The sequence below is a fragment of the Drosophila tropicalis genome, unplaced genomic scaffold (assembly GCF_018151085.1).
Source record: "Drosophila tropicalis isolate 14030-0801.00 unplaced genomic scaffold, ASM1815108v1 contig_158, whole genome shotgun sequence".
NCBI lineage: Eukaryota > Metazoa > Arthropoda > Insecta > Diptera > Drosophilidae > Drosophila > Drosophila tropicalis.
The window spans coordinates 11361934-11376718 of NW_027172602.1; the positions used below are offsets into that span (position 1 = coordinate 11361934).

The window sequence follows — 14785 nt, forward strand, 5'->3', positions numbered from 1 at the left end:
GAATTTGTCTCAGTGGCGCTCTCAGTTCGTCGTTGCCACATCGATTGGAGTTGCACTCATTAGTTCGACGTTGGCAGGAATGTTGCAACTTTGGCGGCAAGTTTAAATGAAATTTAGCATTTATCATAAATTTTCAGAAAAAAATATAAAACGCAACTACTTCACTTGTTGGTTTTTTTTTAATTTTTTAAATTTTTTAAATTTTACGTTTTTATCAATAGAATAAATAATTTCAAATTGAAATCAACCAGAAATGAGATTACAGCAAAACGCGCAAACTTATCTTTATTTTTTACCTTTTTTTTGGCATCAAAACCTCAAAAGTAATTTTTGACCAATTTTTGAGTTTCAGCCTTTCAGAAAGGGTCAAAAATGGCATGTATGTTCGAGGTCCTGGGATAACAAGTTTTATCTTTTGTTATCCAGATTTCATCTATTTTTAAATACTATCTTGGTAATTCTTCTTACTTGCGGACTAAAAGATCTAATTCAATCAATGCTAAAGTTTTTGGAGAATTTCAAATACTAATTCAAATTTTAAATCGGAGAATATCAGACTAACGACAACTCTACTTAAAATTTCAATACGCAGACGCTGTGTGTAACGGGTCTAAACAGACTCCAAGCACGCTTTCAAACAATCAAAAACAACAAGACGAAAAAAGCGGAAGAGAAAGCTAAAGAAGAAGAGTGAATTTTACGTTAGCCACCAACAACATAATATGCGAAATTCCATCACAGTAATAATACCGGCCTCGCAGTGCTCCACAATTGAGGCGTCACTACGCAGTGACATTTTTCACGCGCTCATTCCACACAGAAACGCTCCGCTTGCCCGATGGATGCTATGCTATGCGGCAAGCCATTTCCGAGCACAATGGGAGAAAAAACAGTTTTATAATTAAAAAAACGAATCGGATGTATTATTAAGTAAAAATACTCTAAGTGAATGGCCAAATGAATGCATAAAGTTGTTCTTTTCGTAAAACCCTGAAAAGTTGAAGAAAACCCGTTGCCTACTTTACGGCGTAGTAGACTATAAAAGATTCAAATCGTAAGAAATCCTTAATCTTAGCACATCCACTGTGATTTCTGCTCTCCACCAACAGCAGCTGCGCTCTCCAGCTGACTCTCTCTCTCTCTTTTGCGTTCAATCCTCTCTCTCTCTCTCTCTATGTTGCCGTTAACTCTCTAGCTGAGAGGCTGTGCGTGTCGGCAGCCTCAGAGCTTTGTCTTGACTAACTGGCATTTCATTCTAGAATTAAGTGCCGTCGCAGATAGGAGGAAATTCTGAAGAGCAACGAAACAGAAATACAAAAACATTAAAACACAAAAAAAAAAAAAAAAAAGAGACACACACACAAAATTTGCGCTCGTGTGCTGGGTGTGTGTGTGTGCGTTTGTGTGCCCTCAAAAGCCCGGATACGGACTCTGGCACGGACCCGGAAACGAAACAATACCGAGTAACGAGCACCGAACGGCAAAGTGAAACGATTTAACCGGGCAGGCCAGCAAAAAACAAAAAGAAAAAGCAAATTACAAAAGGGAAATTCGAAAATATAAATGAGGAAAATGTGGAAAAGCAAGTGATTGGTAAAATGGTTAAAACGAAAATTGTTATCCTTCTGCTCCCGCTCCAGGCGTAGTATTAAGTTTTTCTTTGGTTCACACACACACACACACATACACAGTAGATAGACAGTGGGAGAATTAATGTGCCGTTAGGCCGTGTCAGTTATAACCGTGCATTTGGTCAGTAAGTCAACGGGATAAGAAAACAAACAAACAAACAAACAAAAGTTTGCTCTACCCCCTGAAGCAGCATTAATATGGGGTGCAAGCGGGATATCCATCATAGAAGAGGGGGATGGGTCGGTTTGGCTTCCCTTTAAGGACATTCCAATGGGGTTGACTGATTCCCATTGTGTTTGTTTGTTTGTTTGTGTGCGTACTACGCACTTTTCCGTAACTTGTGTGTGCGGAATTTGTTGCGTAAAAGCAGAGCCAAGTGCGCAGCAAAAATTGCAATAACTGCCACGCCCCCCTTTCTTTTAACGTATAATCGTTAGTTTTTGGTCAGAGAGCAAAGACAGAGAGAGAGAAAGAGATACATAGGGAGAGGGAAAGTGAGACAGAGAGAGAGAGGGAGTGACAAAGTGAGCGAGAGATTGAGGTCCTAGCAATGAAGAAGCTGTATATCACACACACATACATACACACACATGTAATGTGGCGTGTGTGTGTGTGTGTGGAGTGTGAGTGCGTGCGTGTGTGTGTAACAAACCAGAGTTTCCTTGTGCATTTTTTAGGGATACACAAAATGTGCGTGCCAAGAAATTGAAAGGAACGCTAAAAGCGCAAAAGCAAAAAAAAAAAGCAATAACAACCAAGAACTAAAGAAGCAACAGCAACAAAATTTCAAAGTAAAAACTTCTTCACACTCAAGTGAGAGAAAATAATGGACAGCTCACCGGATTTATCGCTCAAATTGCGACGCGGCTCCAGCGACTCCCGTGATAATTTCTACATGGATTTCGCCCAGGGCATCGATTCGGATATCGAGGAGGTGGACAATAATGCCATAGCAACAGCCGATGTTGTTGAACCACTGCCACCGCCATTGCCCACAGTGATGGGCCTGAGTGATGAGGTGCTGATGATGGTTGCAGCAGGAGCAGGAGCAGGGGTACCGCCACCACCGCCGCCATCGTTAATGGGTCAACCGTTGCCGACATTAACCGAAACGGAGGACATGCCCCCAACACCGACACCGCCGCCACAGCAATTAAGCCAGGAGGCGAACTCTCCGCCCGGTGGATCGCCAATAAATTCGGTATTAGAATTGGAATTGATACCACCGCCGCCATTATCGCCCATGGATGATGCTGGTCTACGTACCGATAACGATGATGATGAAGATGATGAGGCGGATGGTGTCGGCGCCGATGTAGATGATAATGATGCCGATGGCCAGGATGAAAGGGATTTGGATATTCCATCTATTATACCACCACCACCACTTCCACTGCCAGTCGAGGATGAGGGGGTAGAAGAGGAAGAAGCCAATGATGGTGTCGGTGATGGTGTTGAGGAAGACGTGGAGGCGGACAATGACGGCGATGATGATGATGATGATGATGACGATGAGGAGAAATCGACTCCTCCGCCACCATTGCCACCATTGCCCAGCAATCTGTCATATGTGCAGGGGAATGTGACTCCGCCATTAACCAAATCACCGTCTACCTCACCATCACCGCCGGTAACACCGCCACCGTGTCCTCAGTTGAATATCTCGCGCATGGTCTCACCACCGGCCCATCATGTCAGTCAGATACCACCATTGACACCCTCATCGGAGAGTGAGACAGAATCGCAACCAAATACACCGCCAATTCTGGTTAGATCGGAACCGCGATCTCAACCACAACCAGAGCAGGAAGAAGAGGACTTGGAGCAACAGCCCGAACCGGAACTCATGAGCGGCGGCCAATCGCTAGACGCTGAAGATGAGTCCACCACCATAACGACACCACCAAGCAATGGTTATTCGGCTTCTTCGATTATTGCACCGCCACCAGAGCATTTCGCAGAACTAGATGAGGATCAGTCTGGTCGTGGCTTCATACCACCACCGCCACTCGAAGATCCCGATCTGGAGCCCATCAGCCGGGAGGATGAGGACGAGGAAGAAGAGCTCACCAAAGTGGAAACCGACGAATTGTCTGTGGACAAGGAGATCTCACTGCAAGACGAGCCAGTTGTGGACAGTTGCATTAGTTCGCCCCGAGCTGCCAGCATTGCTAGCGGTGGCATTGGTGGCCCAGCTTCCACAAGTGCTGCAGGTTCGGCATCACCCAAGCCAGATAGTCGAGGTCCCAGTCGTTCCAATAGCCAACGTTCGCAAGTCCCATCTCGTTCGGTATCCCGCTCCGGCTCTGTGGCAGCAGCCACTCCACCACCATCCGCCACAGCTCACGGTAATGGAATACTATCACCACAGGCCTCACTCAAATCGCAAACATCACAAAAGTCACAGAAATCGCAGAAGTCGCAGAAATCTCAGAAATCGCAAAAATCTCTGAGCCCAGCGGCTTCGATTAAATCGGCCTCGCAGCGTGTTCAAAGCCCTCCAGTGGGTGAGGGAGCCCCAGCCATGCCCTCGCCGCCACTGATGCGTAGTCCACCGCCAGAATTGGCCAAGTGTTCGCCATTGTCACCGCGGCAAATGCACAGTCCACCAAGGATCACCACACCGCCAAGAGTCTGCAGCCCACCGTTGGTCAGTAGTCCACCGAAATTGGCAGAAACAGCAGCCGCAGCGGCATCCGTCAAGGAGCAATTTGGGTAAGTTTTCAATGAAGAACCAATTTGATAACAGACAAGATAAGAAGTAGGACAAATCGTTTTGACTTAAATTTCCATAATATTCAACAGATAAACGAAATTGTTATAGACTTTCATGGCATAATTATGTATCTATCTATCTATACCATCATTATACTCAGCTTTATGTAGTCTAATGAACTCTTGACTGAGTCCACTGTGTCTCTGTGCCCCACCCGTTCTTTGTGTCCTTCTTTCCCTGTTGTGGTCGCTGCGTTTTATGTCCTGTTCTGCTCTCTGCTTTTTTGTCCCTGTCGTACACTTCATTAATTGCATAAGCGTTTGCCTTTGGGTCCTTTCACCCAGACCCTTCCATTAGTTTGCTGCTAATAGCTCAGACAAAAACTGTTTAACTCGTGCACTCAACGGCAGCAGCAGCAGCAGCAACTCATGCTCATGTTGCATGATGATGTCCCTTTGTAGCACTCTCCCCACATTTGTAATGCAGGGTTTGTGTGAGCAGGGGGAGGTGTCTGGCATCTCATCTGTGCCTTCTCGCCTTCTTCCACTTTGCATTAATTAAACATCATGTTAGCAGTGCAACACCCGGACAAGTTTCACGCCAGAACTGGAGTAAGAACCAGAGAGAATATGCGGCATTTGAAGGGTGTATATGCCACGTTGTGTCTGCTTGTCGGATTTGATTGGCTATGCAACAGTGTATGCCAGTTGCAGGTTGCAAGTTCCAGGTTGTTGTCCTGTGTCACCTTAGGTCCTCGGTACTGTGTTCTGTGTCCTGGCTCCTGGGTCTTACCACATTGGCGGAGTCAGTCCAACGCCCATGATTGAGGTACAAAATAGGTCAATTGAAAGTTTCTGTGCTCTCTCCTTCTTTTTGTGGTGTGTTCTGGTTGTGCAACATTTCAATGGGAGAGAATTTTGCGGTTTGCTGCCAACACCCCCCCGTTTCAATCCCCGCACCACGTCTTGGAGAGTTGGAGTTGGGTTGGCCATTCACTGGCCAAAAGTGCACTAATTGCTACTGTTAGTTGCAGTACATAATCAAAAATTTCCATAAACTTTTCGCATCCCTGTCCGTCAAAAGTTTTTAATTGGTTGAAACACCGACAACAACAACAGCAACAACAACACACATTTTCAGTAAAAGTTTTGCCCAAACACCCAACAAAATAGTTTCAGGTTCTTGTTTTCCTCCAGGAAATTGACAAAATGTGTTATATATTTATGAGTTAATCGCATTATAACTTGCAAGTGCAACTAACTAAAGGTTAGATACATACATACATTCCAATTAAAGTTCAAATCGAAGCAAGTTGTCAGTCTTAACTGATTCTCACACTATTGGTTGCAGATTTATTTCATATTTGCCTTGGAAAAAGTCATTCATGTTGCATTTACCTGTTTCACTTCTGGTTCACCTTTGTGTCACACTCTTGAGCATTCATTCCGTCTTTACTTTGTGTGCCCATCATCATCCATTTATACAACTGTCGAGGACATGCCACAAAGTCGGGTTAACAACCCCTAAAAACAAAAAATAAAAGAGAAATATGTGACTGGTAAAACTACCAAAACGTAAGCCAAAGAACTGACTTTAAGATACCCTGCAAAGTGTATCTTCAAGTCTTCTCATGTCTCATTTGTAGGTACATACAAATGTTGCTCTCTGTGTAAAGGGTATTTAATAGAAGAAACAACACAAAAAGAACAGAAAACAGAACGCCATAAAGTATGCAGCACGTTTTTCTTTTCCTGTTTTTTTTCCTTCTCTTTCTGAAAAATCTGATTACAAGTGCGCTTGAGTGCACGACCTAACCCCATAGCGGCAGTCATATATAATGGAGTCCTGTGGCAACTCAGCCCCCTCTCAACCCCCATGCCGCAACCGCCGCACCCGCCGATGTCAAGGTTATTTTGTAAGCTCACTTGTTGCAAATGTTTCTTTACCTGCGCATATTTGATTAACCAACGTCTAAAAGCGACACACGCATACAAATGTTTCCCCACATTAATGAGAGATCTCACAAACATATTTTCAAGTATTTCAAGTCTCGAAGAGCCTCTCTGAATGTAAACAAATGAGGCAGATTCACACACTCGAGTATTTGTAGCAACTACCTGTCAAGCTTTAATTAAACCATCCAATCCCGTCTAACATAAATATTTCACATATGTACATATATGAACGTATGTATATATATTGTTGTCATTTAGCATTTCGCCATTCCCTTTAATCACATCAAACATGTGTTTTTCACTGTCCACTAGACGCCGCGGCGTTGGCGATTAGTTTCAATTGCCAGTTCAACGGGAGAGTAAGAGACAAAGCAGGTCTTTCATCCTCTATATATACATTTGGTTTTTTTTTTTGGGGTTGTAGTTATGCTACCCATGATGGGAACTGGGAATGAGAATGCGGTTTTTGAGGATTGCGGCAGGGCATTCATTGTGTGTGTCTGTGTGTGTGTTTGCGTTTTCATTAAGCATTTCGTGTCTGTTATTAAGTGCAATTTAGTAGCACGCTGTGCGAGTGTGTTTGTTTGTCCGCCAAGGGGCAGTTACCTACTACACACACAAGCTACATTTGTTTTTTGTTATATTCCATCTAAACGATTTCATAATTGCAATAGTTTTTTTCACTTTTTTTATACAGAGCCAAAGACTTTAACATTCACTTGACAGGCAATCAATTAATACATTTTTGGCTAATTTAAATCTAAGGAACAAGTGGGAATGAAAACTCTTATGCCTAAGTGTAGACAACGAAACACATGGAATGGAAAAAAAGTGGAACTACTTTTAGTCCTTGGCAAATAACCACTCTTTCACCATCAAGTCATCCCGATATTTCAGATAGTCTTCTCTAAATAAGGTGAAACATACGAGAACATGGCAATGGAACAGTTAACATAAATTTCTTAGACTTTACCAACACTATTTTGCATTGAAAACCACTGTAGGGTAAAGGTCATGCATTGCAGACGGAAATCTCAAGGCAATCTTTCATTTCATGAATTATCTAGGAGTAAAGTGCTGAAGAATTTCTTGATGCATATAGATACACAAAGTGTTTAGTACGATCTTTTGTTAATGCCGCCTATGAACAACATGAACGTCTACGTCTGCGTCAACGTCAACGTCAACGACGGCGTCGGCATGGACGACGGAAATGTCTGGCATCCGATATAATGAGCATGATTGGGCACCAACGACACAATACATGCCATGGCAACAGAGTGTCAAGTGTCGAGTGGTCAGTGCTCAATGCCCGATGCCCGATGCCCGATGCCCAATGCCCAATGCCCAGTCTCTGAGCGCCCCATGACGGACCAACCATTATTATTATTATTATTATTTTTCATTTAATTAAACCACAATCTGTGCATCTGTGTGGGTATCTTCAAAACGGCAGCGTCCCCAAATGCAAAAAAAAATAAGAGAAAAAATCGTAATAACAAAATGCCAACCATTCGTTGAGGCAACGTCAGTCGAAGTCGAACTAATCCATGCATTCCACGTCCACATCCACGTCTATTTCCAGCAGCAGTAGCAGCAGCGAGTCACCGGTGGCCATATTGAGCTACCAGGATGAGCAGAAGCAGCAATTGCCCACTGCCGCGGCCACCTCGGTGACTACGGTGGCCTCTGCGGTGGTCACCAATCAGCCGCGTCCACATTTCACCAGCAGTCATCATCATTACCATTTGCCGCATCAGTTCCAGCATCCGCATCATCAGAATCACCATACCCACAGTGTGCGAGTGCCGACACCGACTGTGCCCAGCAGTTATGGCCAGCAGCCGTCGGCTCCTTCCTCGGAAAAGGCAATATCGTTAGTGGCCGCTCCCACTCCAATTTTACTCTCCACACCAGGCGTGGAGGCGGCAGCCGGCGGCAGTGCCAGCACTTCAATATCGCCGGGTCGTTCATCGGCAAGGTCAGGATCGCAGCATCATGTGACCATTGATGAGTCAAGCTTACCACACAAAAGTAATCTCGAGAGCACTGGACCCTCTGGCATCATTATTGGCACGGGTGATGGCGATGGCGACAGGGATATTGGTGCCGGCGGAGGTGGCGATAGCGATGATGATGACGAAGACGATGGCCATAGCTCAGGCTCGCCATCATCGCCCGGTAGTAGCTCACATCATCGTCATCAGCTAAGTGCCAGTCAGGCGGAGGGCCAATTGACGCTCATGTACCATTCTCATCAGTTGACCAACTATCCCGTTATGCCGGCCATCAAACGCACCCATCGACCATCGTTTGTCTATCCACCGATGCCGCGCGTCAAGGCGTGAGTATTTAATCCAGCATAATGTAATTTTCCGCCCAATTAATTCCCCTTTTCTTTATCCTTAGTGGCGATGCTCTGGCCACTCTTTTCTCGGCTCTGTATGGCAAATTGCTGGTGGTTATGGGTGTGGCTTTTCCCATGGCCGAAGTTATATCAACATATATACCGCCATCGTTTTATGAGGTAAGCTATCGAAATTTTCCTCTTCCCGAAAGTGCAATCAAGAATGTGAAACCAACTCCGAGTTGCTAATGACATACGATTTTCAGAACAAAGCTTAAGAAGGTGTAAATGTTAGGAATGATAACCCGCAGACCCTAAGACCATCTAAACCTCCTTTCTTCTTGTTTTTTGTTTTGCAGGTCTACTATCTGTATTTGTATATTGGCAGCATGATCTTTTTGTTCTTCATGTATGCCACCTTACTGTGGGGAAGACCCAAGCTACCGGTCCCAATTGGTAAGTCAATCAGTGAGTTTGAAAAATTTCAATATTCAATATACCATTTTGTGTCAAAGCAGCAACATCGCCCAACAAGTCAACGGCCAAAGTCAGTGCCTCGGATAGCCTGGACGAATCGGACACATCGGATAGCAATTCGAATCATCGTCGTCTACCGCCAGCCATTCAAGTGCGTCGCCCCTCGCTGTTGTCGCCCCTCGGCAGGCAGCATCATTATGGCAGTTTCTATTTGCGCATGGGGGCAGTGGGTAAGTGGCAATCGAGTCAATCAAGTCAAGTTGTTTGATGCTAATCCCACACATCCATGTGTCTGTCTGTGTGTGTATTTCCCTGTATATTATTTGGATTCTTTTTTTTTTTTTTGGTTTATTTTATAGCTTTCGGCATTGGCAGTATGATATATTCGGGTCTGGAGTTTGGGCAATATTTTGAACTAAATCCGGATACAAAATGTCATAATGTTCTGTTGGCCCTAACACCCGCCACGCGCATGGCCTTCATATTCATTCAGATGTATTTCATATTCCTCAATAACGAACAGATCAAGGTCTATCGCTATAAGATCATAGCCCGTTTCGGTCTGATGCATATGATTGGAACGAATCTGGCCGTGTGGCTGAATGTCCTTATACAGGAGACAAAGCATGAGATATTGACATTCTACAATCCAGAGAATCGAACCTTAAGGATATCACATCGTATACCCGGCCATTCCCGAGGACATGCAATAATACCCCAACATACCGATGCCACGGCCCATCATCTGAGTCGTGTGGTGCGTGGCTTGAAGGGACCATATCAGATATTCGAATGCCGTCGTACGAATATCATTGGCACCCTCGTCCAGGACGCCTCGCCGTTCCTGTTCCCCTGCACCATTGAGTACTCGCTGATCTGTGCGGCCATCTTGTATGTGATGTGGCGCAGCATTTCGCGGCCACAGACGCCACAGACACCTCAGAGGCCAGACATGATCAGCTCGCCGATGAAACGATCGCCGCATCACTATTCGGTGGACTGTGCTCGAGCCCACAAGGGCCTGTTTGTGGGCATCTTGATATTGGTGCTCACGATTATCTCGCTGATCATATTCTTTGTGCTAATCTCACGCCCCGAATTCGTGGCCATGGCCGTCACTGAGGTGACCATCTGTGAATTACTGATCTACGGAACGGCCACAATTGCCACTCTGTTGGGCATGATACAGATACGGCATTTGCAATACGATGCTTATCGCAGCTTCTCACTGGATGACATCTTGTTGGTTGGCGCACAGACCGGCTCCTTCTTGTATAACATTTTCACAGTGATTGCCGGACATTTCACATTGCGTAGTGACGACATGCTGGTGCCCATCAATGCGTTGGCCTCCATCGTGCAGACGGCATGCCAGACGATGTTCATACTGGATGCCAGCCGTCGGCAGGCTGTTAGCCCAGAGCACATACGAAAGAAGCCTGGCCGGGAAATAGTCACATTCATGTTGGTGGTCAATTTGGCAATGTGGGCCATTAGCACATTGGAGAAGTCTCGGGCCGAATCGCATCCCATTCAACTGAATTTCTATGGCCTGTGGGCATGGACAATCATCACGCATGTCTCGATGCCATTGGCCATATTCTATCGCTTCCATTCGACGGTATGCCTGTGCGAGATCTGGAAACGGGCATACAAACTGAAGCCCACATATATGTGAGAATTCGCCCGCTCGCGCATTCAGAGTATTGCGCAGCAGCAACAATTCTGTGAGGATCTCAAAACGAATCTATCCTATTGCTATTGCTCGACAACTTTAGCTGGCGGTGAATTGGAAACTGTCGAGGAAGTGGACAGCGGTGGTGGCAATTCAGCCGAAACTACAGATCAAACAGATGATGCTAATCAACAAGGTGGTATACACAAATTGCAAAGTGAAAGTGAGCAGGGCGGCGACAGCGTGAATCCAGCAGCGGCAGCGGCAGCAGCAGGAACATTAAGGCCACCAGTCCGAGCGCTGTCGCCGCAGAGCCTTAATACGGAGAAGGCCTTCTGTCCGGTCTATGTCATCAATGGTGAATGAGTTTACGCTCACTTTGAGTTCATTGATGCCCTCAGTGGGCATGAGCTCAGTTTTGTCTAAAGAAAGGTTTAAAATGGTCACTGATCTCCCTCTCATCTGTCTCTGTCTCTCTGTGTCCACTCACCCACCTTGAATCAAAAAACGCCAACCACCAAGTTCGATTTAACCACCCCACCACCACTATAACCACTATGCCCATCCATTTCATACATTCACTTTGGCGCGATTCTCCTTCTCCGGCATAACATATCTTTAAGGTTAGATTCTTTGGGAGAAGGTGGACCAACAATTTGAACGAAAAGTTATTTGCGAAACATGGGTGGAGGGCGGAGGTCAAAGGCGGGGCTAAGGAGCGCTAAAAACACACACATAATTCATAATCTTAATAATCAAGCAATTAACAATGGCAATAGTTGTAGATGATTTAAATGCCGCCTCCGCCTTTGATCCATTCCTACCCCTTCTCTCAGTAAAAGTTAGTTCCGTGTTAATACAGCAATACTCCAAAATATGATATACATATACATACATACATACACACACTTTATACATATATGTACGTGTAATAGAACTGTGAACTAAGACGTTATATACAATGTTAAAGAGATAACATATACATAGATTAGAATGAACTTTTCGAATCATATTTCCAAATTGCAACTAATAATCGAAGAGATGAAAAAGCAAATACTAATTGAACAGACTGTCTTTCAGCAATAAAACACTGAATCGACCGATTATATATCTACATGTGTGTATATAGACAGACTGATTTGCATGTGTGTCAGGAAAGGATATGCAGAAATCGAGTTGTGAACTGTCACATGCAAAACATTAATATATACCAAATATATAAAGATTTAGTAATCAAACATTTACTACAGTTATCATATAGAATGATATAACACGACAAGATGAACGACAACAACAACAAGATGAATAATGAAAATCAAAAGCAAAGCAAAGATATATGTGTATAGATATGCATAAACCCCACCAAAATGCCAAAAAGAGCAATATGGAAAGATAACATTAACTTTAACTACACTGGACTACATAGTAGCGACAGATGGTGGACAAATGTTCGAGTTGATGTAAAAGTAGTAAGAAGAATACATAAACTAGATGTTCAATAGGGATAATAACAATAATAATAATCCCTAAGTACTACTTTAGAAATATTTCAGTCAGTCAGTCTTTTAATTTGCCAAGCCTTGGCTTTCTCACTCACCCTTTCCCTGTCTTTCACAATCTCCCTTTCAATTTCTCTATCTCTTCCTCTATCTTTTGTCTTAACTAATTGTTCTTACTACTTGTTGGAATCCTTGTGTTAACTAGTTAAGATCCCAACACATTTTATTACTTGTTAAAAACGTGTTCTAATACCTTATATATTCTTTGTGATAATATTTCTTTGAATTTGTTTGTCTATTTTAAAAATTTCAGTATTAAAAAAAAGCTCAAAAATAACATAAGAAATATATATACATACATATATAGATATAAATTGTAGAATGACAAATCACAAAGATAATGACATGAAATCGTAATCTAAGACGCACAAGAAAACTATCTAAACAGAAATGAAAATGAAACCGTATAAGTGAGAGCAAAACTCAGCAAAAACAAAAACAACAACAAAAAGTATATATATATATACATTCATACATATATACACATATACATACCACATATACATATATATATATATGGATGTAAACCTATGTGAACGATTGTCTGTGTGTATTTTTTTTTTTTTTTTTTTTTTTGGTCTAAGATATAAGATAATATGCTAGTTTATACGAGAAAGAATATGAGATTCCATTTAACGAATATATAAATGAATACATGAATTCAAGAAACACAAACAAAAACATTTTTCAATGCCAAAGAGTTCTCCTATTATATACATACATACATATATACACAACAATTCTTAGTTGTAATTTGCTTTGTTGAACAAGACCAACTAAAGACGAAAAGAACAAAAGGAAACACCCCACAAATTGATTTCTTCAATTTTTAAAAACGAATACATTAAAATGAGAAAAACAAAACAAACTCCCACATGAAAATCAAAAAATTCAAAATGATATATACTTAGATTCAAGTTAGTTATTTCAATTTTATACTCCATACTAAATTTTTAACTAGATTAAAACAAAACAAAACAAAAAAACTGTCAACTGTAACTTTGTATGCATTTTTCTTACATATATTAGTATATAATAATAAAAAAAAATATTACAAAAAAAATATAACAAAAAAAAAACACAAAATTAAACAAGTAACAAAAGTATTGTACACCGAAAAGACAAGTTAAAATACACTGCTCAAAATTGAAATCCATTTGAGAATGAAGAAGTGAGCAAAGCGAAGAAAAACAAGAAGAAACGGAAGAAACAAGAAACACATTATATTTAGAATTTATATATATGATAACGAAAAGTTACGCAATGAAATCGAAATGAAATCAAATAAATATACACTCAGAGAAAAATCTTTGCTTATGACTTGGACGGCGTTTCATTTTCAGCAAGTTCTTTGCTACTTGAGACGCCAAATGTCTCATGGCTTTTCGAAGGTTTCATGTCTTCTTCTTCATCTTCAGCCCATCAATGAAATTTTTTATCCAAATCCAATAAATAGCAAGGCAATTGGTGCCATATCATAAGATATTTCTAGTTTTTCCTAACCTTACCAATGTGATAAGTCCTTTAATTTAATTGCACAAAAGTATGCTATGCAAAAGAAAGCTATTTCAATCTGATGGATTCCTTCATGAAATCTGAAAGCAAACACAAGCAAAACACCGCTGAGCCGTTTTTCAATCTCTGATTAGATATTCATTTCGTTTATAGTAAGTGTTGAGAAATCTTGCAAACAACTGAATATTACGAAACAAAAAGAAAAAACTAACTATACAATATAGAAAGTCATGAATGTTCTGTGTTCCATAAGCCAAACCAAAAAAACAAACAAAAAAACACCCCACAACAATCCAAAACAAAAAAAAAGAATAAAAACTAAATATGCAATAATTACAATTAATATTACTTTGAAAAGCATTAATTATGATGGTTTTATTTGGGTCATCAGCAAGAAAGCGGAGCGAGCGAGTGCCTATGTATGTACATGCAAAGGCAGGTGCCACATACATACATACATAGAAATGGAGGGCGCTACAAATTATATAGCATACTTTTTCGCTAACGGGCCCAGCCCCTTCAAAAGAAAGAAGGAAAAAAAAATCCAAGTTATGGGATACAGAAAGAGCCCAAAATGTGCCAGAGAGAAGAATGTGAAGTGTAAAAGTTGTAATTGTACGCGCAATTTTTGGTATAACTGCAGACTCTGTTTTCGGTTTGGTTTGGGGATGGATCCGCCAAGAGCTCCAAGCAAGAGAGATTCACAGAAAGCGAAAGAGATGGATTGAGAGAGTGATAGAGACAGAAAAGAGAGAGAGAGAGAGAGAGAGAGAGAGAGAGAGAGAGAAAGAGATTCCAAGTTAAGGGAAGATTTTCCCCATTCATATCTATCTCTTTCTGTGTGTTTGCCCACTAACCTTCTCTTTCTCTCTCTCTTTCTCTCACGGTCTCCTTTGCAGATTGTATGTG

At 42.1% G+C, this 14785-nt stretch overlaps 1 protein-coding gene across 3 annotated transcripts; it reads left to right on the forward strand.

Annotated features, from left to right (window-relative positions):
• Window positions 1–1278: 1278 nt before the first annotated feature.
• OtopLc (Otopetrin-like c) lies at window positions 1279–11910 on the forward strand. Of its 3 annotated transcripts, none has more exons than XM_068283654.1 (7): window positions 1279–1593; window positions 2310–4347; window positions 7889–8647; window positions 8713–8830; window positions 9010–9106; window positions 9166–9357; window positions 9487–11910. In XM_068283654.1, the coding sequence occupies exons 2-7, from the start codon at window positions 2459–2461 to the stop codon at window positions 10803–10805; spliced, it is 4374 nt and encodes a 1457-aa protein (XP_068139755.1). In that variant the 5' UTR covers window positions 1279–1593; window positions 2310–2458; the 3' UTR covers window positions 10806–11910. The 3 variants fall into 3 exon arrangements, with proteins under 3 accessions (XP_068139755.1, XP_068139756.1, XP_068139757.1); XM_068283655.1 differs by having other exon boundaries at window positions 9169–9357; XM_068283656.1 differs by having other exon boundaries at window positions 7892–8647.
• Window positions 11911–14785: the final 2875 nt, after the last annotated feature.

Bases quoted from the DNA above. Each gene is read 5' to 3' on its own strand.
- OtopLc (XM_068283654.1), top strand. From the start codon at position 2,459: ATGGACAGCTCACCGGATTTATCGCTCAAATTGCGACGCGGCTCCAGC. The intron at 4,348-7,888 runs GTAAGTTTTCAA...GTCTATTTCCAG, and splicing joins TCCGTCAAGGAGCAATTTGG to CAGCAGTAGCAGCAGCGAGT. The intron at 8,648-8,712 runs GTGAGTATTTAA...CTTTATCCTTAG, and splicing joins CCGATGCCGCGCGTCAAGGC to TGGCGATGCTCTGGCCACTC.